The sequence below is a fragment of the Barbatula barbatula genome (assembly GCF_947034865.1).
Source record: "Barbatula barbatula genome assembly, chromosome: 21".
Taxonomy (NCBI): Eukaryota; Metazoa; Chordata; class Actinopteri; order Cypriniformes; family Nemacheilidae; genus Barbatula; species Barbatula barbatula.
The window spans coordinates 2,353,496-2,378,949 of record NC_136784.1 but is presented as its reverse complement, the minus strand read 5'-3'; the positions used below and the strand labels follow the sequence as shown (position 1 = coordinate 2,378,949).

Here is a 25,454-nt window from a genome sequence, read left to right as displayed (position 1 = left end):
GTATTTAAAAGATTATTTCTAAAGAAAAGCCAGCAAGTCATATTTTGCCTGCAATAAGAGATAGTTATGGAAAGTCAGCAAAACTACTATGTGTGAAATAGTGTATTAGCACTTACTCTGAAGCAACTCTATCTCCAGTGCAGTTTTTCTCTCTTTCAAGTTGTCGAGTTCAATTTCTCCTCTAATTTCTCTTTTTTCACCTCAAAATACTCTATTTTTGGTTAAAGATGCCGCTTATATAGGGAACGGATGTCACCCTGTGTAATTTTGTGAAAAAAAGGGTCAAAACATGCCTCATGCAACAAAAGACAAAAGTAAAAGTAAAACACTGCCCGCCTCTGTATCAGCAGTTCTTTGTGCAGACTGTTCTGTGAGCCTTTCTGTAGACCTTTCTCTAGGTGTGGACTCCTGCAACTCATGTTGCAGACAGAAAGAATAGGTACACAAGTATATACAAATTATAGTTAAGTTATTTATGCACTTACAGGTTCTTCCTACAAAGGACAGTCATCTGAGAGGATTTCTTCACAGGACGTGCAATGGAAATAAATGGGTATTACAAAGTGTTGCACTCTTGGGGGGGGGGGGAATAATGTCATTACAATTAACTACACTGTAAAAAAATTATGTGATCAATAACTCATGGCAACATATTTTATATGAACTAAAATTTTATTAGTTTTCACTTTCACAAACATTTGAAATGACTGTACCAAATTCATTTAATGCAGCAACAAACCATTTTACAGTATAAGAGAAATAAAAGCTCATTTAGCCTAAAAGTAATGTAGGTGTTGCTGCTACTGGTCCATGGCTTTGAGGAAGAGCTGCCCCCAGGGATGCCCTCGGTTGGAATTCAATGGTATATTGTGGGGGTGCAGGACCACCACCTGTAATCTTTCAGCCTTTTTCTTGGTGGCTGTCATAAATAGACACGTCATTTAACAGTGGCTTTTAAAATAAGGACTGTATAAGAGGTGAAGGCTACCATTTTGAAGAATATTCTTGTACTTCACTTTTACTTGTTCCCATGTTCCACTGGGTCGGTGGTGGCTCTGACATATGTAAAATATGAAATAAATAAAAAATACTAAAATAAATACTGTAGAAAGTGATAGAAACATCTGACATGGACACCACTTATGCATTTAATTATTTTGAATTAAACGTTCAAATTCGGCATAACCTTCCATTAAAAGCTCTTGTTCTGCTTGAGAGAAAAACTGGGCGTGTTCTTTAGCCATGCTGAACGGCCAATCACAGCGTTTCTGATCATTGTTTCTAGTATCGATACATATCCCCTTTTCAACAAACGCAAGAACGAGCAATGATCTCAGATAACTCAATCCAGCGATACTTATCATAAACAGCAGATGTATTCGAAGAACCCAATTAGCCGGATCATGATTAGCACGATGATATTATCTTGGATGTGTGTCTTTTGATCTCGGATGTAATAAGCGACGTACGAAGAACGGACCCCAGGACAAGGACGGACACACACACACCACACACACACACACACACACACACACACACACACAACACACACACACAACACACACAACACACACACACAACACACACACAACACACACACAACACACAACACACACACACAACACACACACACACGCACGCACGCACGCACGCACACACACACCGTATTTTATTTCTGTTACCAGCCTCCTTTGAACACAAGACTTATGAGGGTCGTAACAGGTACAGTGCCATTGTCATAAAATCTTCGGAAAAGTATTTATTTGAATGTTAAATAATCTCAAGTTCAAAGCCTTAAATATTAAGAGGCATGTAGTTGCTAGTTTAAATCATGCAAACATGTTTTTATTACTTAATGGTGTGTTTATTGCTTTAACAAAGAGTGGCAAACAAGGTACACACTTCTTTTCAGTTCATAATTGTTTACATGTTCTTCATTAACAGTAACCAGGGTAAGCTCGTGACATATTACAAAAATACAGAAAAAGTAATGCGTGGCATTTTTGTTTCATAATCAAATCACAATCCTGCAGGTGATTCACTTATACAGAATACTGTTGAAAAATACGTCAATTTAAACTAGACTCTTATGCAACACGAGATCACCCTGCAATCATTTAAAACTACAATATTATATAAACATTTTATGCAGTTGATTTCTATATTCCAGATGTCATCATATTATGTAACTTACACATGTGCAAAAACAGCTTGACATAAAAATAAGATGCCATAAAAACGCAATGGCCTTTTTAAAATTATTCTTACCATTACCATTATTTACATGTCTTAGACCACTGACATTTTAATCATAATTTATGTGTAATTTATATTTTACATTTGAACTTTTGTACACTGAATAAATATAGTTTAATATGCCAGTGTAGGCCTAATCCAAAGCACCCTTCACTTAAGATTTGACTCCCTTCCAAAAACATCAATTACGGACTTTTTTTGTGCCTCTGCTCAAAACCTGCAAACTGTTCAATTCAAAAGAAAAGAACCCAAAGCAAGATGTATTTTAAGCTGCAACTATTCTGCCGAACAATATACATTGTGATACAAGAATATAAAAGGTCATTTAAGTCCCAAGATGATGGAAGAAAAACTTTATGATAGAGGTCACAGGGCGGGTATAAGGAACAAGGAAGAGTCAGTTCCTGGGTGAGTAAATGAAAACAATTCCCGCCTTTTACCGATACCCTTTATAGATTGAAATCTTATTTCTCTGAAGAAGTTCATGTATTGTTTTGTTTTCATAGTCTCCACCATGCGGGCCTGCTTTAAAGTGAGTATTAGTTTTATCAAAGTAATGATGCCAGGCTCCAGCACTTGAAGCTCCGAATCCGAAAACATTCACCTGTGTATTACAGAAAGTGATCAGGTATGCTATTTCATGTCATATCACTGAAACTTCAAATTAAAATTGAATTTGTAATTCTTTGTCAAATTGCATGTGTTCAGTTCAGCTTAAATAAGAATAAATGATGTAACATCTTTTTTTGTGTCCTTCACTTGAAGAGTTGTTTTGAAAATATGGGGAAGTATGACTACAAAATATCATTGTGTTATTATAAAGATTCATTTACAAGCCATTTACAAACTGAAACTTCCCTTTTTACGAACGTAGAAATGGCAGCAGTAGTTTTACCTGATCACAGATGTGCAGGGCAAAAATTAATGTTATGAAGCCAGTGGATGGATATCTGCCATGTTTCTGCAACCAGCTATCATAGACATATTTTATAAATCCAGGGTGGAGGATCATCACCTTGAAAAAAAGAAAAAACGCATCAGATCGTGTGAAATGTATACCATACTGTAAGTTGCTTTGGATAATGACTCTGAGCTACTCACCTTGTCCTCATTTGCATTTATGGAAGGTTTCACCGGCATATATGTGCTGTGGAAAAAATAGACGATAAATTAATTTAGCAAATGTTTTATGTATTTCATAACTATAATTCAGATACTAACCGTTTGATGTGTCTAGTGGTGAAGGTACTGATGAGCCACTGCATGTCCTGAATTTTAAAGGGAAAAAGCACTAGGTGGGTGGAGTTGTCCAAATCCACAGCGCTCTCAGGATACAGAATCCGGTGGGTGGTCTTAGAACCCACATCCTTCTCAAAGCCTTCTGTTGGACCCTTATTTATCCTGAGAGAATTAAAGACGAATGTTAAAAGGTCTTATATAGAGCCTGTTGTGACAGTGTGGCTATAGAGTCTGAAGGTAATGTTTTGTTAATATATAGTTTTCTTTCACTTGATCTTCAACTCATTTTGTTCAATGTTGACAATGTGCAACAAGATTCAAAACACACAAAAGACAGCCAAGCCCACATTAGCCGTGTATTGTAACAATACCCAAACAATCTCCACAGTCTTATGTAACTGTTGGTTGTTTGAATTGTTCCCTTATAACCTAACCAAAGTTCATCGAAATATCATTGAAAGATACGGTAGCTTGATATTTAGTCCAACACTCGTATTTCATGAACCCAAAGACATTATGGTGACAAGGAAACATGGTGCGGTTAATTCCTAAATTATGTCAACACTCTAAAAGTGTTTCTCTTAATCGGGTGGCTTAGCATAAGCAATGGTTACAAGACATGAGCTGACTGAAAGCCTATATTGTTAACTTATCCGCAGTGCTTGGTGCATGTTTCTGAACAACCTGACAGGTATGTGCACTTTTAAGTCTCATTTTATTTGAAGCTTCAGTAGGTCTAGAGCATGGACATGCATACAAGGTTGTCTTTATTGCATGATTCAAACTTGTCAAAGACAATAATGTAGGTATACCTAATAACAACGTCGTGGAAATCTATAAGAGGACCATAGCGGGATCCGATGAGGTTCCCAGAGTTTCCCACCACAGCGCATGTCCTGCAACGATCCGGGCCGGGGTCCGCGTAGTGGTCTTCGTCTGGAAAGAGCGTGAAAAGCTGGTCCACAATCTCTGTGTAGTTGTCTTTAGGTGATGAATGTTGCAGTCCCTGAGAAAAGATCAAGACGCCTTAGGGCGGAATATTTTGGAACGGGTTTTCTTGGCAAACAATTCATTCGTGATAAGATCGTCACGTTTAATGCCTGATTTGTATTCACACAGACTAAATATTACAACCCGAATTCCGGAAAAGTTGGGGCGTTTGTTTAAATTCGAGTAGAATCAAAACTAAAGGAATTTCAAATCACATGAGCCAATGTTTTATTCACAACAGAGCATAGAAAACATAGCGAATGTTTAAACTGAGACATTTTACACTTTTATCCACTAAATTAACTCATTTAAAATGTAATGCCTGCTACAGGTCTCAAAAAGCAAACAGTTTTGAAAGGATTCAGCTGGAGAATATCTAGTGATTAATAACTGTGTTGATATATTAATAACAACTTTTCCGGTATTCGGGTTGTACATTTTACTTTACAGAATATTAAATAAAGAAATTACATGATAAATATTTATGCAACGTAATGCACTAAAATATTGTTTATACCGTGTGTTAAGGTCACTAAATATCTCAATGACAACAGGTGTGATGTTAAATCAGAAATTCACTTGTTAAAAATCTTTTGAGACTTACCAACCACCATCTGTAGACGTCTTGGCGTAACACACTATTTTTCCTATTGAGTAATGGTGGAACTGTGGGTTGTGACGATAAACAAACCATTCATCCTCCATAAAGTCCATTACACAAGTCTGACAAGAGCATGAACTCTCCATGTATAAATTTTCCTGTCTGACGCTAAAAAGCATCGGTGAGGTTGTGGTATAGATAACAAGATAGGTCGTAAAGCTAAAAATACAGCGATGTAACGAAGTCCCCAGTCTGTTGAACACAGTCATCTTTTGTTTCTTTGGTGCTGGACAATGTGTTTTGTTAATGGAGATATACATTTATTTGAATGACCGTCTCTTGCTTAACATCCGTTCCGTTCCTCTCTAGATGATTGTTTGATGGTTAGTCATTCCCTCTGACACCTGATGTGTTTAACTCGAACACCTGTCACGGAAGCAGACACACTTTACAGTCGAATTCGATTTAAGTGCGGTAATAAATCAACATTGAGATGAGTTTGACTACCAACCGACATAAAAAAACGAATAAAAACAAGAAACAAGACAAACAGATCAGAACAAAAGGAAAGGTACATTTTTTACGAGTTACAATAAATATAAGTCAAATATAAATTACAATAAATATATTTGGATAAAAGCGTCTAAATGACTATGTAAATGTTAATGTAAATATAAACTAATCGAATTTACCAATACAAACGATAATAAACCATTCCATAACTACAATAAATAAATATAAATATAAATACAAATGAAAATAAACCATAAAAATCGAGTAGCCTACTATTTGAATCGAAAATTAAAGATTTGATTTGTAACGTGAAAAAAAGCCTCATTGTTAAAATAATCTTACCTAGAGTAGGGTATATCATATTTTGTGATGTTTTAAGCAGGTCCCGTGAAGGTAGGGTGGTCGTCAGATTCGTTTTTTGGTGGGCTATCCTACGCTTTCTTCCTCATCGCTTGGCAACTAATTCTTTATAAGTGTACAGGATTGGTAGCCTATGTATTACTCGACCTGTAGAACCCGTTTTAACCCGTTATTGCCTCGTCGGTAGCACATTTTAGATCACGTCTTTAAGCTTAAAGACATTACGTCTTTTTTAAATTGGACTATGATTAGCAATCAGACGAAAATGGCTCACCAGATGACTCAAGCAGATGACACGGATACAAATTTCCAATATTTCTTCATCGCTTTGAAAACCAGTGTGTAGTATAAACGCACTATGTAGGAGATTGTGAGCGGTTTCAGAAAGAGCGAGTCTCACAAATAATTGTTGGCACACTACATTTTTCGACAATTCGGCTAAAAAGTGACCAACGGCAACGGGATCGATTGACTTTATCAGCAAAGTTACGTAGCCTAACTCTGTCACATTGTCAGTGCGTGATCGCAAAGTGGATGCTTTTTATTTCTAATAATTATTCTGCGACAGTTTTAATGTCCTTATATACATAAATATTTGCATTGTAGGCTAATTCATTTAAGTCATCTCTTCATGAAAAACATCACAGTGGAAGTAAAATGCGGAACTGTTTCTTTTCAACTGTTAAATAGCCTAAATGTCACTCTTCCTCTTCACAATGAAAGATCTAGCTGTCCCCCCCCCCTCTCTTTCTCTCTCCCCCCCCTCTCTTTCTCTCTCTCTCTCTCTCTCTCTCTCTCCTCTCTCCCCCCCTCTCTCTCCCTCTCCCCCCCTCTCTCCCCCCCTCTCTCTCTCTCTCTCTCTCTCCCCCCCTCTCAGATTCAGATTCAGATTCAAAAAAGCTTTATTGGCATGATAAAAAAGTGTTTTTACATTGCCAAAGCAAGAAGATTAAATATAAACATTATGTATAAAATAAAATAAGAGTATCCTATATAAGAAACAATATGTACACATCAATACAGACATAAAAGTGCGAAGTATTGACAAAAGTTCTTAGTGAAAGTGACAGTGACATGATCCTGTCATAAGTGTCAGTTTGTGTGTGTTGTGTCAGTGTTGTGTCAGTTTTGTGTTCTCTCTCTCTCTCTCTCTCTCTCTCTCTCTCTCTCTCTCTCTCTCTGCCTCTCTGTCTGACAGGTAAAAGTAATAAAACGTGCCTAGTAACAATTTAAACGCTTGGATGAATACAATTTTTTAATTGTACGATTTGAATACTGCTTTGACACTATAATTAGGCGACATAATTATGATGATGGATGATAATGAAAAAGATACTAAGTAGACACCCCAAAGAAAGTCAACTCATTGACAATAGGACGATCCCTTCCTACCGCACTTACCAGTTGAAGTTTAGCGAGCATAGGCCTACATCTCTGCATAAACCAGGTGCTCATTCATTCAAACACCGGACCCTCAAGTGTGAGTATGACTTTCTATCACAGCCGTGCCGAAACTCTTGTGAAATTTAGGCTACTGATTATAAATTACTTTTTGTTTGCAAATGTCAATTGTATTTTAATTAAAAAGTTAAATCACTGTTTATTTACAGACTAAACGGAACATTATTAAAATCTTCTATCTATTAATCTATTATTATTAAAATACCTATTGTATTATGAAAATACTTTAAATATCACAGAACCTTGCTTGTTTTATCTGGCGGTCTAACACAAAAAATAGCTCTAGACTATTTCTGTTTAACACACGCGTCTTCAGATTAAAAAACTGTGAGATTTATGTGAGATATTCTAGCTACTGTTTTATCTTTTTTCCACAATATATCTCGTTATTTTGATTTAGATTCACGCCACTGTTTTCATGAAAAGAGGAAATCTCAGGTTTTTATGTGGCAGTCACTCCATATCCACAGAGATCAAACACAAAAAATGTGCTTTTTGCTGCCAAACTGGTCTGCGCGAGTATTCTCAACCCCCATGTCTCTACAATGTTCTGTAGCTGAGACATAAGTTTTGCTAAACGGTTGCTAGGCTAATGTATTTGGTTGCTATGGGAGTGGCTTAGCATCTGGTAATTGTTAATGCTCTAAGCTATGAGTGAAACGAACCAACTCCCATGTTTCTACGGTGTTGTGATGCAGAGATATAGTTCTTGTTGAGATGTTATGTTGCAATGTGCATAGTTTCATAGCTTAATGCTGATACTGTGACACTGATTGGTTGTCTGAGTTAAATGAGCCCATCCCCATGTCTCTACGACACTTTGCTTCAAAGATATCCATCTGGACTTTTTTTAATGGGAGTCTATGAGATCGGTTGCTGGTTGCTGTAAATGTTTGCTATGTGCGTGGCTTAAAATATTCATTATGATCATGTGACAGGGTTGTATTAGAAAGTTATTCAACCCGGGACATTTCACGCCTTATATGGCCATGTTTCCTGTCAACGGGGGCCTCTTGCGCCCAAGTTGTACAACTTACACCCCATTATGATGTATCTAATTAGATGCATGTTTCTACGATATCCTCGCTAGGAGCTACGACCCGTCAAAGTCGGACGCGAAGTTAAGTCAATGGGATTTTTTTCGGGTGTTTTTTTGTCCCCCTATCGCTTATAATAGTCATAGCACTCCATTCCTCAATGGGCCGCTCGATTTGAGCCCTCATTCCTGGGTCATGGGTATTTGTGTCCTTCCCTGAAACAGCCAAGTGACTTTCTACAAGCTACATTTGAAAAACCTCTGATTGAAGCCATGGTTATGCACAGGACATGGCTGAAGTCCGGTTTTCTCGCTCAGTTTGCTCCGTATATTTGTCACAAGATAAATCATTTACACCATAAGGATCATCCACATGCCTTTAGCTTTGCAGGTGTGGTTTTACTGTTGTCTTTTCCGGTTGAGGTTGAAGTTATTGCAGACACTACTGTTTTGAAGAATCATCATAATGTTTTCGGGCCACTGGGCACCACAGTGGTTAGATTGAGACCACAATCATCAAAGAGACGAGAAAAACATGAGGGCGTTTATTTCCTACATGTACAACATGTATTGCTTAAGATGGTCAAATGATATCCACACACGAAACTGGCATTGCGCAGTTTCTTTTCTTGAGGAAATAGATGACAAAAATATAAACGTTCAAACATTATTTTCATTTATGAACACAGTATGACTTTCTTTAGTGAGAAGGATCTGATGCAGCAATAGTTTTAAATAATTTTATGTTTTAGTTTTAATAGATTTAAAGCAATAGTTCACACAAAATTCTTCCATTGTTTCTTAGCACATGTGTATACATGCAGAATATCTATGAATGTAATGTTTTAGTATGATCCTCTGTGTGAAATCAAATGCTTGCATCTTTAGTATTAGACTATGTAGTAAATGTGGGTGTGTGTGTGTTTTCTATAACACTATAAGGAGAATGACATCTGGAGGGTGACGGGAATGAAACACGGATGGGGAGATTACGGGAAACGAGAGGCCGGTGCCAAGGACGCGTTCCTGAATATCAACATGTAATGAAACTTGTCAATAAACTGTTTGTAAGAATGGTGTCGTAACTGTAGTCTGCATTTACATGCTCGCCGTATTTTGACACAGACTGGTATTCTCTGGATATTGAAAACAAATAGCCCTTGGATTGTAATAATTTATGATCATTTGTTTTTATTTTGACAACTTCACTCAGGGTTTTCAAATAAAATAAGCACTTTCATAAAATACATTTATCAAAGTATCTTTTGTGTTCCACAGATTTTACCCAGCAGCTCCACACAAGAAAATCATGCAAACAAATGATGACAGAATTTTCTGTGTTGACTTAACTATTCATATAGGAATAATGTTGCTCACTACAAAAAGATTAGGCCTAAACTATGCACAGTAATGACGTCAAACGTATTCAATGTTTGTATTTGAAGCTACCACATGGTTCCCTCATATACAATAAAGAGATTATGTAATGTAAAGAATTTGTCAGGGTAACCTTTTGTTCAGGGAAGTTGCTGTCATTTTTTTTGTTCGTCTTTTCATGTCATGTCATCCATGCAGTCTGTATAAAAGGCCACATTTTCATTTATGACGCACAGTGAACTGGGGTGTGTATAGCAGGTTTCATTTTTAAATGATCTTTAACATCCCTTATTATTGGATGTCTTGTGAAGATACATCATTCGTAGGTTTTTGTGAAATGTATGTACATTCTTTAAGTGCCATTTGTTTTATTTCATAAGCGTGATGTAAACTATTAATAAGGTCCTTTAGATGATAAATGCTTGATGCATCCTGGTTAAATTAAAGTGGCCTAATGTTCTTTATACCGCAGACATTTACAGATTTAGCCTTAAACCATACCTGGAGTGCCGTTAAAAGGAATAGTTCACCCAAAATTCTTCCAACAAAATGTTTACATGCAGAATATCTATTAATGTAATGTTTTTAGTATGATTGCTTGGAAGAAAATGCATTCATCTTTAGTGTTAGACAATGTAGTTGTCAGGGTTTACCCGTTGTTCTCTATTTGGCCACCAGGGGTCCTATTGAGTGTCATTAATTGCATCAGTTTCACCTGTGTCCTGTTTATGCAGAGTGTATTTAAGCTCTCTGTTTCCTTTGTTTTGTGCTTGGTGTTTGAGTGTGTGTGACCCATCCGTTGCCCTACTCAGGTTATTGATGCTTGTGACGTAACTTCAATAGCTGTACGAGCTGAATATAGTGTTGGACTTTCCTTGTGGAGTCTTTTTGAGTTAATTGTATCATTTATTATTTTTTTGTAGCTTTGTGAAGCATTTTCCCTCCATTGTATTGGATACAACAAAGTTGCCCTGTGAACTTTGGGAAATAAATTGCCTTCTGAGATCTGCTTCACCTTTTGGGTTTTATCTCCACCTACTGGGTCATCTGGTAGAGGCAGACTCTCACACCAGAGACCCGAGTTCAAGCCTGGTTCCTGACAGTAGTAATGTAGACTATGTGGGTGGTTGTGCGTGTCTTTTATATCACAATTAGATTTTACTACAAGGGCGTAATTTTGATTTTGAAATTTGAAACTTTTGCTCCACTGTCTATGGCTATCTGAGCAAGATCAGTTTCCTTAGAAATGAATATGTTTACACCTATTGTTGACTTATTGCGTGCTTACACACTAAACCAACAGAACTGATGTCCCGCACAGATAGAGACAGAGATAAGATCATTTCCACTTGTTCCTGTTGAAAATGACGTCCAGAAGTGCATGTCCTGTGCTGGTCTGTGATTAAGCGCGTTAACCTTTTTTCGTAGGTATGGGAAGCCGAGCAACCCGATGAGGTTGTCTGACTCTTCTTCTGGGTCAGTACACCTAGAAACAGAAGTAAACACTTGCTGCTAGTACACGTGGGGATGGTCATTAATGAAAGCAACTGATGTTCCACCCGAACAATAAAATACTATACTTTAAATACTTAAAGATAATTGCCCTTGCAAGAATTAGCAATGGTTTTATCAGGGATCAAATGATAAGAAAGGTTAGTCTTCATTCTTCCAATTCCCTTCACTACTATGTAGGGTGGAGGGGGGTAAGATGAGCCAGTGGGTAAGTAACATTTTAAACTTTTTATCGCACTTCTTAAATTCTTCTCATATGATAATAAATTGATGTATTTTATAACTACAGGAAGACACTTTGGATAATAAAAGGGCGAAGTGCAAACCATTACTAGTACTTAAACTATAATAAAGCCATGAATCATTTTCATAGGCCTTTATGTGATTTGATTGTCCTTAAAGATTCAAACAAAACTTTCAAAGACAGTCATGATTTAGAAATAGGTCTACACACATTTCAGGTTGCCCCACATTCTATGCCAGATTTCATTTCTGAACATGTTGAGTACTCCACATCTAATTTCCAATACTTGGGTTAATGTTGTAGGCCTATAAAAACAGATCTATTTTGTTTAAACTTCTCAAGTGTTGAAACGTTTTAATGTTTACACTAATAGTGTTTAATTCTAAGAAATGTTTTTAATTTTTTTACAACGTTTTAGATGTTATTTAATTAAGGATATGAACAGGAATGCAGGAACTGCGGATAATAAAATGCGTCTGACACGCAGTTACTGGCACAGATAACAAGTTCACACAATAATAAATTGTCAACACGTCAGTCGAGTTGCTCATTCAAAAAACCTGTCTGACATGTTGAATACTCCAGATCAATTTTCAATCTCAAGCGTTCAATATGGCATGAGTATGGTCGCTGTGCTGCGAGCCAAACTGGCAGCTTGTCTTTCTTGTGTTATTTTGATGTTAACAGCAATTCCCTTTTTCACTAAAAACACCGTAAAAAACCCACGGTATACGTCACTGTGAGTTATATATAAAAGTTATACATACAGTACATCTATAAGTCTATAAAGTTTACTATGTGTATATAATGGAAATGTGTGTATTGTATATTGTGTAGGCAACAATTGTCTATTATTTATTGTATATTGTTGTTTATGTGTAAGGCTGGTGCCAGGATGGTAGGATGGCATCGGCCATGCGCCTTTTCATGCTCCCTCAGGACTCATGCTCCCTTGAGGATCACACCCAGGACATTTTTTTATCTTGTTCCAGATACAAACCACCGAGATAAGTCACTGATTGTTTTTCACCAAGCCAGTCCAAATGATCTACTCAAGACACAACTCGCTCAGTTTGAACCTCAAGGGAGAGTTGTGGATTTTGTAGAGTTGGCCCTGGCGTTGAGCGGGTCCGCCTTCACCGTGGGTGAGGTGGAGGTCGCCCCGAAATATTACTGGGGGGCAGTAAGCAAGCTAAGCCCATTTTGAGGGTGGCCACCCTGCTCATTATGGCTGACTTACCTGAGCCCTTCCACAAGATGGGCGCCAGTCCAGAGCCCTTTCTGCACCTCCATGTCATCCAGCACCGCCAGCCACGGCCAGACTTCCTGCTCTGCCGCTTTTGCCTCCAGCTCCTCTTCTGCACCACCGCCCAGGCCTGCCTCTACATTAACAAGTGTATTTTTACATAGTCAGTTAGGATTTATTAAACATATAAAATCAAATCAAAATAAGGAGTTTGTCCTTATAAGCATTTTGGGCTCAATTAAGACATCTTCCCCATTTATCAAATATTTGTTCTTTGCCTCAACTAATTTCCGATCTTGCCTGTAACTAATACTTAAAAAGCACACTGAGACATTGAATAACCTTGAATTGATTAACCATAACCTGCACTCTGCCGCATTAGCTACAACAGTATGGCAAATACTTATGTTCTACATGCCGCTGCTGTGAATTAACAATGGAAAGAACCAAATAAAACCCCTTAATTCGCAAAACAAGTTTTAACGCTCGTTTTGATGCGGTTTTTCATCTTGCCAAATAGTTCCTGCGAATATTGGGCGAAGGAAATGCATTTGTCGAATAGGGCACATCACTGCACTATGAGACGGATTAACCCGATTTACCAGAGTACTGATCTTGTTACACAGCATCAGAAATGTTGTTATGATCATAAATTCCTGAGCAAACTCATCAAAGTATTTCTGTAATTTATTTTTAGAACTGTCACGGCATCCACAAAAGCACTGCATTTATTGTGTTTCGTAATCGTGCTTGCACAAGTATTATTATATATGAAAAGTATTATATTCAGTGGCAGTTTATTAGGAACGGGTGACTAGTTGGCTGGAAACGATGCTTATTCAAAAATGTTTAATGCTATAATCCAATTTTGCGCATAATCCAAATTTCGCAACTGGATGGAAACCAGGCTACAGTTTCCATCAATTTAACGCGCATTTGAACTTAGATTTTAAACTTTGATAAATCTGAGATTATCTTTGTGTGTCCTTTATCGTTTCGTTTTTTTACTTTGTTATGCGCAATTTCAATACATTTAAAAAGTTGAATAGAAAACCGTTCATATATTGCCCATTCCGTTACTTCAACCCAACCCACTAATTTGCCGGATCTAATATTCCCACTTATTCCACTCATTAGCTTAGTTGTTTTGGATACTCCGGATCAATTATCAATCTCAAGCGTTCAATATGGCATGAGTATGGTCGCTGTGCTGCGAGCTACGAGCCAAACTGGCAGCTTTTCTTTCTTGTGTTATTTTGATGTTAACAGCACTGTAGCATGTCTCCACCGCATAGCTTCAAAAACATCAGCAGCTCCATCTTCTCTTTTTCACTTAAAACACCGTAAAACACTGACGATATACGTCACTGTGAGTTATATATAAAAGTTATACATACAGTACATCTATAAGTCTATAAAGTTTACTATGTGTATATAATGGAAATGTGTGTATTGTATATTGTGTAGGCTACAATTGTCTATTATTTATTGTTGTTTATGTGCAAGGCTGGTGCCAAGGCGTCCACACCAAAAGGGCACCCCATCCTGCTTCACCCAATACAATGACCTCCCCACAGGGTTTGCATCTTCATTTGAGATAACCTACAACAATGAATGATAATTACTAACTCACACCTTCACATCGTTTCTCTTCTCCCCCTCATAAACTGGCTTCGACAAATACCATATCTTTCATGAACAAATACGTCTGACACGCAGTTACTGGCACTGATAACAAGTTCACACAATAATAAATTGCTGTCGGTATGTATCTTAGACACGTCTTAGACTCGTAGATTCATCTTTGAGTATTTGATGTTTTGTTTTTGTATTGGATCTTTCCTTACCTGGCTGATAAATTGTACTTGTAAATACATTTCCTTTATCTGTTGTCCGGTCATTAAATATCTGATCGTGTTCCCAGTTGTTATGCTCAATGTATTTTGGATTATTTAAATTCCTTTTTCCTTCATTTCTTTTGTTATTTGATACTTTGTCTCTTTGTTTAATAAACCTTATGCTGCACTTGGATCTGCTTCCTGTCTAGTTACTCCTCATTACAGAACAACTGACCAACTATGGATCCAGCGGTAGGATGGCACCCGGCCATGTGCCTTTTCATGCTCCCTCAGGACTCATGCTCCCTTGAGGATCACACCCAGGACATTTTTGATCTTGTTCCAGATACACACCACCGAGATAAGTCACTGATTGTTTTTCACCAAGCCAGTCCAAATGATCTACTCAAGACACAACTCGCTCATTTTGAACCTCAAGGGAGATTTGTGGATTTTGTAGAGTTGGCCCTGGCGTTGAGCGGGTCCGCCTTCACCGTGGGTGAGGTGGAGGTCGCCCCGAAATATTACTGGGGGGCAGTAAGCAAGCTAAGCCCATTTTGAGGGTGGCCACCCCGCTCATTATGGCTGACTTACCTGAGCCCATCCACAAGATGGGCGCCAGTCCAGAGCCCTTTCTGCACCTCCATGTCATCCAGCACCGCCAGCCACGGCCAGACTTCCTGCTCTGCCGCTTTTGCCTCCAGCTCCTCTTCTGCACCACCGCCCAGGCCTGCCTCTACATTAACAAGTGTATTTTTACATAGTCAGTTAGGATTTATTAAACATATAAAATCAAATCAAAATAAGGAGTTTGTCCTTATAAGCATTTTGGGCTCAATTAAGACATCTTCCCCATTTATCAAATATTTGTTCTTTGCCTCAACTAATTTCCGATCTTGCCTGTAACTAATACTTAAAAAGCACACTGAGACATTGAATAACCTTGAATTGATTAACCATAACCTGCACTCTGCCGCATTAGCTACAACAGTATGGCAAATACTTATGTTCTACATGCCGCTGCTGTGAATTAACAATGGAAAGAACCAAATAAAACCCCTTAATTCGCAAAACAAGTTTTAACGCTCGTTTTGATGCGGTTTTTCATCTTGCCAAATAGTTCCTGCGAATATTGGGCGAAGGAAATGCATTTGTCGAATAGGGCACATCACTGCACTATGAGACGGATTAACCCGATTTACCAGAGTACTGATCTTGTTACACAGCATCAGAAATGTTGTTATGATCATAAATTCCTGAGCAAACTCATCAAAGTATTTCTGTAATTTATTTTTAGAACTGTCACGGCATCCACAAAAGCACTGCATTTATTGTGTTTCGTAATCGTGCTTGCACAAGTATTATTATATATGAAAAGTATTATATTCAGTGGCAGTTTATTAGGAACGGGTGACTAGTTGGCTGGAAACGATGCTTATTCAAAAATGTTTAATGCTATAATCCAATTTTGCGCATAATCCAAATTTCGCAACTGGATGGAAACCAGGCTACAGTTTCCATCAATTTAACGCGCATTTGAACTTAGATTTTAAACTTTGATAAATCTGAGATTATCTTTGTGTGTCCTTTATCGTTTCGTTTTTTTACTTTGTTATGCGCAATTTCAATACATTTAAAAAGTTGAATAGAAAACCGTTCATATATTGCCCATTCCGTTACTTCAACCCAACCCACTAATTTGCCGGATCTAATATTCCCACTTATTCCACTCATTAGCTTAGTTGTTTTGGATACTCCGGATCAATTATCAATCTCAAGCGTTCAATATGGCATGAGTATGGTCGCTGTGCTGCGAGCCAAACTGGCAGCTTTTCTTTCTTGTGTTATTTTGATGTTAACAGCACTGTAGCATGTCTCCACCGCTTAGCTTCAAAAACATCAGCAGCTCCATCTTCTCTTTTTCACTTAAAACACCGTAAAACACTGACGGTATACGTCACTGTGAGTTATATATAAAAGTTATACATACAGTACATCTATAAGTCTATAAAGTTTACTATGTGTATATAATGGAAATGTGTGTATTGTATATTGTGTAGGCTACAATTGTCTATTATTTATTGTTGTTTATGTGCAAGGCTGGTGCCAAGGTGTCCACACCAAGAGGGCACCCCATCCTGCTTCACCCAATACAATGACCTCCCCACAGGGTTTGCATCTTCATTTGAGATAACCTACAACAATGAATGATAATTACTAACTCACACCTTCACATCGTTTCTCTTCTCCCCCTCATAAACTGGCTTTGACAAATACCATATCTTTCATGAACAAATACGTCTGACACGCAGTTACTGGCACTGATAACAAGTTCACACAATAATAAATTGCTGTCGGTATGTATCTTAGACACGTCTTAGACTCGTAGATTCATCTTTGAGTATTTGATGTTTTGTTTTTGTATTGAATCTTTCCTTACCTGGCTGATAAATTGTACTTGTAAATACATTTCCTTTATCTGTTGTCCGGTCATTAAATATCTGATCGTGTTCCCAGTTGTTATGCTCAATGTATATTGGATTATTTAAATTCCTTTTTCCTTCATTTCTTTTGTTATTTGATACTTTGTCTCTTTGTTTAATAAACCTTATGCTGCACTTGGATCTGCTTCCTGTCTAGTTACTCCTCATTACAGAACAACTGACCAACTATGGATCCAGCGGTAGGATGGCACCCGGCCATGTGCCTTTTCATGCTCCCACAGGACTCATGCTCCCTTGAGGATCACACCCAGGACATTTTTGATCTTGTTCCAGATACACACCACCGAGATAAGTCACTGATTGTTTTTCACCAAGCCAGTCCAAATGATCTACTCAAGACACAACTCGCTCAGTTTGAACCTCAAGGGAGATTTGTGGATTTTGTAGAGTTGGCCCTGGCGTTGAGCGGGTCCGCCTTCACCGTGGGTGAGGTGGAGGTCGCCCAGAAATATTACTGGGGGGCAGTAAGCAAGCTAAGCCCATTTTGAGGGTGGCCACCCTGCTCATTATGGCTGACTTACCTGAGCCCTTCCACAAGATGGGCGCCAGTCCAGAGCCCATCCACAAGATGGCCGCCCTTTCCAGAGCCCTTTCTGCACCTCCATGTCGTCCAGCCCTGCCTGCCACGGCCAGACTTCCTGCTCTGCCGCTTTTGCCTCCAGCTCTTCTTCTGCACCACCGCCCAGGCCTGCCTCTACATTAACAAGTGTATTTTTACATAGTCAGTTAGGATTTATTAAACATATAAAATCAAATCAAAATAAGGAGTTTGTCCTTATAAGCATTTTGGGCTCAATTAAGACATCTTCCCCATTTATCAAATATTTGTTCTTTGCCTCAACTAATTTCCGATCTTGCCTGTAACTAATACTTAAAAAGCACACTGAGACATTGAATTACCTTGAATTGATTAACCATAACCTGCACTCTGCCGCATTAGCTACAACAGTATGGCAAATACTTATGTTCTACATGCCGCTGCTGTGAATTAACAATGGAAAGAACCAAATAAAACCCCTTAATTCGCAAAACAAGTTTTAACGCTCGTTTGATGCGGTTTTTCATCTTGCCAAATAGTTCCTGCGAATATTGGGCGAAGGAAATGCATTTGTCGAATAGGGCACATCACTTCACTATGAGACGGCATAACCCGATTTACCAGAGTACTGATCTTGTTACACAGCATCAGAAATGTTGTTATGATCATAAATTCCTGAGCAAACTCATCAAAGTATTTCTGTAATTTATTTTTAGAACTGTCACGGCATCCACAAAAGCACTGCATTTATTGTGTTTCGTAATCGTGCTTGCACAAGTATTATTATATATGAAAAGTATTATATTCAGTGGCTTCTCTTACTGATATTTAGTGGCAGTTTATTAGGAACGGGTGACTAGTTGGCTGGAAACGATGCTTATTCAAAAATGTTTAATGCTAAAATCCAATTTTGCGCATAATCCAAATTTCGCAACTGGATGGAAACCAGGCTACAGTGTCCATCAATTTAACGCGCATTTGAACTAAGATTTTAAACTTTGATAAATCTGAGATTATCTTTGTGTGTCCTTTATCGTTTCGTTTTTTTACTTTGTTATGCGCAATTTCAATACATTTAAAAAGTTGAATAGAAAACCGTTCAGATATTGCCCATTCCGTTACTTCAACCCAACCCCCTAATTTGCCGGATCTAATATTCCCACTTATTCCACTCATTAGCTTAGTTGTTTTGGAGGAGGTGTGGCTTTGGATTGTGATTTGCGAGAAGGATTGTGTGACTGTTCGCGTCGCTCTGACACATCAAAGGATCTGCCGGAGAGGAAGGACACACTTTTGGAAAGGTACAGAATCTCTGAACCTAGAACGTGTATATTTGATCAGTTTTTAATCATTGTTCTGAGTCTAATTTTTGTAATTATCTCTGTATAGCTGTTTAATTCAATTCAATTCAATTTGATTGATATAGTGCTTTTCACAATTTGCATTGTTCCAAAGCAGCTTTACAGGGAAAAATAAATAAGAAAGTCTCCTTGTGGTTTATTTAGCAGATTTTGCATTAAGTGAATGCTTGGCTGGAGATGTGTCTTTAATCTAGATTTAAAATGGGCGAGTGTGTCTGATCCTCAAATAATATCAGGAAGGCTATTCCAGAGTTTAGGTGCTACGTATGAGAAAGCTCGACCCCCTTTGGTGGATTTAGCTTCTCCGCGTCAGCAACACATAGAATATTTCGTAATTTGGCAACATTTCTTAGGTGGAAAAGACAGTAAATCCTTCAACTTGCAGTTTATAATCAGACATATTCGGTTTGCTTGTCTTAATAAGTAGGGTCCGATAAGTAGCAGCACGGGTCCCAGAACCGATCCGTGAGGTAATCCATAGTTTACTTGCGTTAGATTTTAATCAAAGTGATGAATTTTTTAAGAAACCCACTCTAATCTAAGGGTGATAAAAATAACAAACGAAGAATGTGGTTTCTTTTGTTTAAAAGCAGTTTAAATATTGTTTGTCCATATATTCGTTACAAAAGATGTACTGTGAGCCATCACATTTAAGTGGAAATGTTGGCACTGGCTGGCAACTTTAAAAAAAGGCCGGTCGTGAATGAGTTAAGGATCTATCCTCACACAACACAGATTATTGCTACTGGTTTTATCAAGCTGTTTATCACACAATCCATGAGTCATAAAATAATAAATTTTTGTACCTTTTTTAGATTCACAGGACTCTTCTCATGACAAGACGCAAAAGAGTAACAGAGGAACCGGCTGGATTTCTGTGGGTAACATCATACGTACCCACAGTGCCATAGAGATCAAAGACACAAAATGCTACTTTTTGATCCAAAACTGTTCTACGTGGTCATTCTCCTGTGCGCTGTCATCTTCACTATCACAATACCCAAAGCCCCTTACAATCATTTCAAACATTTTATCAACAATACAGTAGCAGAGCGTTTCTTTGAAAAACAACCATGTGCGTGTCCGGAACGCTGTTTGGCTGCAATGAACAATTTTACCGAACGCTTCAGAAAAGATATTTCACCTGTGCTGTCCCTGAAAAACAGCGAGCTCTCTGAAGAAATCCAAACCTGGTGGAAGGTGAGCACTGGTCCAAACATCCTCTGCGTGTTTCTTTTGCTGGGATTTTTCCCACCACAAACGCATAGCATTGAAACATTCTCAGTATTTGTTAACATTAAATGAGCACCGTTCCATAAATTATTACTGGGTTAAAGTGGGAATTATCTTATTTCCGAGAGCACGTGAAGTCTGCATTAGTATACCTCTAGACAATATTTGTTGTTGACTTTTATAATGATTCAATAGGAGAACTGTAAATTACTTTTGGTATCTGTCCACAGAATCTACAGTCGAGCAGGACCAATGCTAAATACCAGGAAGTGATCAAGGAGCTCTTTGGGGTCATTCCCGGAGGGGGGAACTATAGAGATGCTGGCCCACATCGCTGCCGAACCTGTGCTGTGGTGGGAAACTCTGGCAACCTTTTAAAATCACACTATGGCCCTCTTATAGACATCAATGATTTTGTCATAAGGTAAACTCTTTTACTCTCATGACTTTAATGACAACTTTTGAAACTGTTCATCATAAGTGGACAATTTTCATATCATCAGGATGAATAAAGCACCAGTTGAAGGCTTTGAAGAAGATGTGGGATCGAAGACCACACACAGAGTTATGTACCCGGAAAGTGCGGTCCATCTGGATAACTCCACCCATCTGGTGCTGTTACCCTTCAAAATGCTAGATATCCAGTGGATCACCAGTGCTCTAACCAACGGAACCATTAAGAGGTGATGATGAAAACAAATCAATAAAGTTTTGTAAAATAATTGTGTTCAATTTTGATTTCTTGAGATGTTTGATTCTCATTTCTCAACAGAACACGGTTTAAAGTTATAGACAAACTACAAGCCAACAAGGACATGGTGAGATTGCATTGATTTGGTGTTTAAACCATAAGCCAAGCTAGTTCAACTCTTCATACATAATATAAAAGTATATATAACATATTTGCTTTGTCATACAGGCGATGGTTATCCATCCTGCTTTTTTGTACTACGTGCACAGCACGTGGCTGCATATTAAGTCTAGACATTCATATCCATCCACTGGTTTCCTGGCTCTGATGTTTGCACTACACATCTGTGACGAGGTAAATAGTTAAGCATCCGTATAATCACTCACAAGTTTTTATCAGTCGTCGAGCAGGTTTTCTTTTATGTTGTCTTTTCTGATTTAGGTCAATGTCTTTGGATTTGGTGCAAACAGTAAAGGGACCTGGCACCATTATTTTGAACCTTCGCCAAAACGTTTTAGGGGCACCGGGCGCCATAGTGGAGGGATTGAGACCACAATCATTAAAGAGATGAGAAAATGGAAATTAATCACTCAGTACACAGGATGGTGAGAGACTGGGACTTGTATTGATTTTTTACGTTTATGATTTACACCCGAGAAGGAAGTCGGACTTTCATTTTATCTTTAAGGTTAAACTGTAAGGATCTGTCAGTCCGTGATTAATTTTCATGCCAGGGTGTTGCATCAAAACCCTCATCTCATGTGTTTTTTTCTGATTTGTGTTGGGTGTGATTCGAACTGTCATTCGATGTAAAGCTTTTCTTTTAAAGACTTGTCTTTTATCTTATTGCCTTTAACCTTATTATTTCTTATTCTCAGGTTGGGTAAAGTAAGTCAAGTCCCGCCTAAATTATTAAGTATTTCAAATACTCACAATTTGGTCGGAAGACTCCTTTGTGGTATGTTCGTGCTCAAAGTCTTAAAACCGTAAATGAAGACCTAGGTTGGCAGTTTTTGTAATCAATTATATTTCTTTTAATTGGTTACTTTTCTTTTTATAACAAACTTTTAAAGGCAAGTAATTTTCAACAAATATAATACTAAATACAATAACTACGGTTTCAAACCAAGGTGTATTCAGCTTCCTGGCTTCTTATCTTCAGGTGGGCTTCTAGCGTCTGGGTATACTGATGGTCTTCATTATCCGAGGTGGCTGTCGGTTCATCTGTCTCTTATACCTCGTAGTGTCCTTGAACTAACTTAAATGCGGGGTGTTCGATTTCCGAATTACACTTGTAAAGTCGGACCGAGTACCAAAACACCTTGTAGCTAATCGACAGGAAGATGCACTGTGCACAAGACGGACATTAGTCCAGCTGACGAATGCGAAAGCGAAAGATGGAGGTAGGGGTGTGTTTGTTTTGGTAATTGAACATCAACAACGGCTAAGATAAATCAGACACCTTCCCTTTAACCAACGATTTTTGGCCCTTATGGCTTGCCATACACTCTCTCCGGTCCTGTTCCCCCCTTGATTTCTCCCTATTTAATGCCCTTGTGTTTTCTGTCCTGTGCTGGTTCATTGTGATTTGTTTGGTGCCTTGTCAGTCTAGTCCAGTGTCTAAACCGCTGTCTGCACCTGGGTCCTCTGTCTCACCACCCCGATCATGACAAAACTCATCCATGGACTTGCCTTCATCCTTCAACAGCACATGCGCATACAACTGTCATGTTTCACTCTTCCTTCCACTGGTAGCCCCACCCATTCACGAATTATAATTACTCTGGGTCTTGCCCAATGCTGTATAAGCCCTTAATACAACATAAATGAATAACAATCTCGAAACCAGTTCAATACATTTGATACAGTTTGCTTAAGATATAAGCAAAAACAAATACATTTGCTTAAGATATAAGCAAAAACAAATACAAGCAGACAAAGTAATTGCACTTTCTTGACATTATATAACACCTTATCTATATCATAGCTTCCCAGAACTATTTTATACATTGAAGGTGTATAAGGTAATCATGCTATTTGTATTTATCTAGAGGTTTTTGTATTAATTTGAGTAAGCCCTCTTCCCAAGACAAAACAATAATTGGTTTAAAGACATCTGGTTTCCAATGACCTACAGCAATGGTTCGTTCCGGTGCAGTCATAGTGTCATTCAGTTACATGTTTAGATGGCCTCATATTATTTTGATGAATCACTTTATTATGTTTCTCACTATTGTAAATCAGGTTTTACAAAATGTAATCCATGGGGCATTAATCTTTGTTACTACCATTATAAAATTGCATTTAATATAAAAAAAACAAAGAAATGAAAGAAACACTGATGACTTTACAATTCAGGTTTTGCTACATTCTTGTGGGCAATGTTACATTCCATTCCTTCAGCACAGCAGGAGTGTCACTCATTCAAAGACATCGAAAGCATGCTGGTTACATTATATTTGTCTAGTTAACAAAGGATTTCACTTGAATATCTCCCTCTCTTGTATTTCTTGATTGTACGTATTAATATTTTTATGATAGTATTACATTTGGCATTACATAATTGGCATGTTTTTACAGGTTGGAAGCTGCCGTTTATTTACAACTGATTTGGGGGAAAAAGCATTTTGTACAAAGTATTAAAACATTTTTAAGATGCAATGCAATGCACTTATCAAGTAGGAAAACTAAATTAAAGGTTGATTGTTATATAACATCATCATTTTGCCAATAGAAATTGGTGATAGCAAAATCTCTGTCAAGCGGTTAGGGTTGTTTGCACAGATATCAAGTAGCACACTGTGTCTAACTGTGAATACAATATCAACTGTTCCCGTAGGCACATATAATATAATGAATAATCATCATAACAATCAAACTAAATACTATAGGCTGTAGAACACTTTCTTTATTAACTCCAAGCAAAAACAATTAACAAGCACCACATTGACCAAATTGTCTAAGGTGTGCTATCTATACAATACGTACACTAATCCTCTTCTCTCAACAGGTAGTGGTCTAGCTTTTGTGAAAGTAGTAACTTTGTATTAGCACCTATTGTACTATTGCTCTTTGAATGACATATCGCTTATTGTTCCCTGAACTCTTTGTAAGTCGCTTTAGATAAAAGCGTCCGCTAAATGACTCAATGTAAATGTAGATTAATCATGAAGAGAATGTTATTCTATTAACAAATAATTTGATTAAAAACGTTTAGAGGTCTGTGTTCTTGCATGCTTGTCAGAATCACATTATTCTTTCTATTTCGTTCCTGTCATGATTCTCGAGTGGTGGGACAAGGACAGGGGACTCAGGTCAGACAGCGGTAATAATATTTATTAAATATTTAATAAATAATAAAACAAAGTCCCACGTGGGGGTAACATAACAAAACATGACATGGGTACAATAACAAGACAGGACTAAAACTACCTACACTTAAACAAGACTAAAATAAACTATAAACATGAACATCAAAACTACACTAGACTAAACTAACAAGGACACGTGAACACAACCAGTGGCGGCTCCAGACAATTTTGATTGAGGGGACAAGTGGGGGGTCCTGGTCATTTCAAGGGGGGTCTCATGAAAACCAACAAAAAATACAGTGCTAATAACCGCATAATTAATTGCTAGTAAACAAATAAAACAACACAGCATATCAACAACTTTGTTTTTAATTAATTTATCGATTGTAGTTTGTAAACAATATGCTCCAACTTTAATTGCCATAGCCACACCCAGTCCGCTGCTAGCCATATTGGTGCCCTAAGCATAATTCCATTATTATGTCCCCCCCCCCACCCTGAAATAAAAATTTTTTTTTGCTTTTTATTACCAAACACATAAATCAATACAGTAACCCAATAACAGCATCACAGTATGAAAACTTAAGACCACTAAATAGAGAAAGTAAAATCTTCACAGCTTTGCTGACTTTGTAAACATATGTCGAATAGCCAACACACACTACACATTTGAAAGTGCAAACTTTTCTTCAGTAAACAGAATAGCAAAACAAAAAAACTATCAATGTTTAACAGTAAAATCTCAATTCAGATTGCAGGCTGCGCCGAAATTAAAGTTATAGCAACATAGTTTGCTAACACACGTCAGCAAGTTCGAGGCGCATTACGATTAGTAGCAGCACATGTACATTTCCGGAATTAAAATTGATAGCAGTTTCTTCTTCTTTCTTTTCTCTGATCTTACATTATATTGACATTTATTCATGAGTAGTTTCTACAGTGTCACATTACTGCAGAGCAATCAGTGGGTAAGGCGCCTTGCTCAAGGGCACTTCAGTCATGACTGCTGGTACTGAGATTTGACCGGCAACCTTCTGATCACAAGCCCAACGCTCTAACCACCAGGCCACAGCTGACCCAAAATGAGCAAACTACTCCAGCCTCCACTGTGGCCTCAACAACAGACCCGGAACGTCCATCTCA

The 25,454-nt window shown here is 37.9% G+C and overlaps 3 protein-coding genes across 3 annotated transcripts; 1 reads left to right on the top strand and 2 right to left on the bottom strand.

Moving 5' to 3' along the window:
- Nucleotides 1-1,783: 1,783 nt before the first annotated feature.
- LOC306910247 (CMP-N-acetylneuraminate-beta-galactosamide-alpha-2,3-sialyltransferase 1-like) lies at nt 1,784-6,613 on the bottom strand. Its single transcript, XM_079484666.1, has 7 exons — nt 5,942-6,613; nt 5,090-5,512; nt 4,308-4,501; nt 3,478-3,657; nt 3,358-3,403; nt 3,152-3,271; nt 1,784-2,860 (listed from the first exon to the last, which is right to left on the bottom strand). Exons 2-7 carry the CDS (start codon nt 5,177-5,179, stop codon nt 2,693-2,695), a joined length of 798 nt encoding a protein of 265 aa, XP_079340792.1. The 5' UTR covers nt 5,180-5,512; nt 5,942-6,613; the 3' UTR covers nt 1,784-2,692.
- Nucleotides 6,614-9,654: 3,041 nt separating this feature from the next.
- LOC306910705 (uncharacterized protein) lies at nt 9,655-17,396 on the bottom strand. Its single transcript, XM_079485467.1, has 4 exons — nt 17,114-17,396; nt 15,268-15,409; nt 12,830-12,971; nt 9,655-11,319 (listed from the first exon to the last, which is right to left on the bottom strand). Exons 1-4 carry the CDS (start codon nt 17,165-17,167, stop codon nt 11,118-11,120), a joined length of 540 nt encoding a protein of 179 aa, XP_079341593.1. The 5' UTR covers nt 17,168-17,396; the 3' UTR covers nt 9,655-11,117.
- Nucleotides 17,397-18,959: 1,563 nt separating this feature from the next.
- Nucleotides 18,960-24,214, top strand: LOC306910765 (CMP-N-acetylneuraminate-beta-galactosamide-alpha-2,3-sialyltransferase 1). The gene is made up of 7 exons (XM_079485581.1): nt 18,960-19,016; nt 19,892-20,276; nt 20,540-20,733; nt 20,813-20,992; nt 21,082-21,127; nt 21,229-21,354; nt 21,442-24,214. The coding sequence occupies exons 2-7, from the start codon at nt 20,004-20,006 to the stop codon at nt 21,607-21,609; spliced, it is 987 nt and encodes a 328-aa protein (XP_079341707.1). The 5' UTR covers nt 18,960-19,016; nt 19,892-20,003; the 3' UTR covers nt 21,610-24,214.
- The last annotated feature ends 1,240 nt before the right edge of the window (nt 24,215-25,454 follow it).

Bases quoted from the DNA above. Each gene is read 5' to 3' on its own strand.
- LOC306910247 (XM_079484666.1), bottom strand. From the start codon at position 5,179: ATGGTTTGTTTATCGTCACAACCCACAGTTCCACCATTACTCAATAGG. The intron at 3,404-3,477 runs GTTAGTATCTGA...TTTTTTCCACAG, and splicing joins ACCACTAGACACATCAAACG to CACATATATGCCGGTGAAAC. The intron at 2,861-3,151 runs GTAAAACTACTG...TGTAATACACAG, and splicing joins CCCTGCACATCTGTGATCAG to GTGAATGTTTTCGGATTCGG.
- LOC306910705 (XM_079485467.1), bottom strand. From the start codon at position 17,167: ATGACCGGACAACAGATAAAGGAAATGTATTTACAAGTACAATTTATC. The intron at 12,972-15,267 runs GTAAGTCAGCCA...TTGTTAATGTAG, and splicing joins CATCTTGTGGATGGGCTCAG to AGGCAGGCCTGGGCGGTGGT. The intron at 11,320-12,829 runs GTAAGTCAGCCA...TTCTGTTTCTAG, and splicing joins CATCTTGTGGAAGGGCTCAG to GTGTACTGACCCAGAAGAAG.
- LOC306910765 (XM_079485581.1), top strand. From the start codon at position 20,004: ATGCTACTTTTTGATCCAAAACTGTTCTACGTGGTCATTCTCCTGTGC. The intron at 20,734-20,812 runs GTAAACTCTTTT...TCATATCATCAG, and splicing joins ATCAATGATTTTGTCATAAG to GATGAATAAAGCACCAGTTG. The intron at 21,355-21,441 runs GTAAATAGTTAA...TTTCTGATTTAG, and splicing joins CACTACACATCTGTGACGAG to GTCAATGTCTTTGGATTTGG.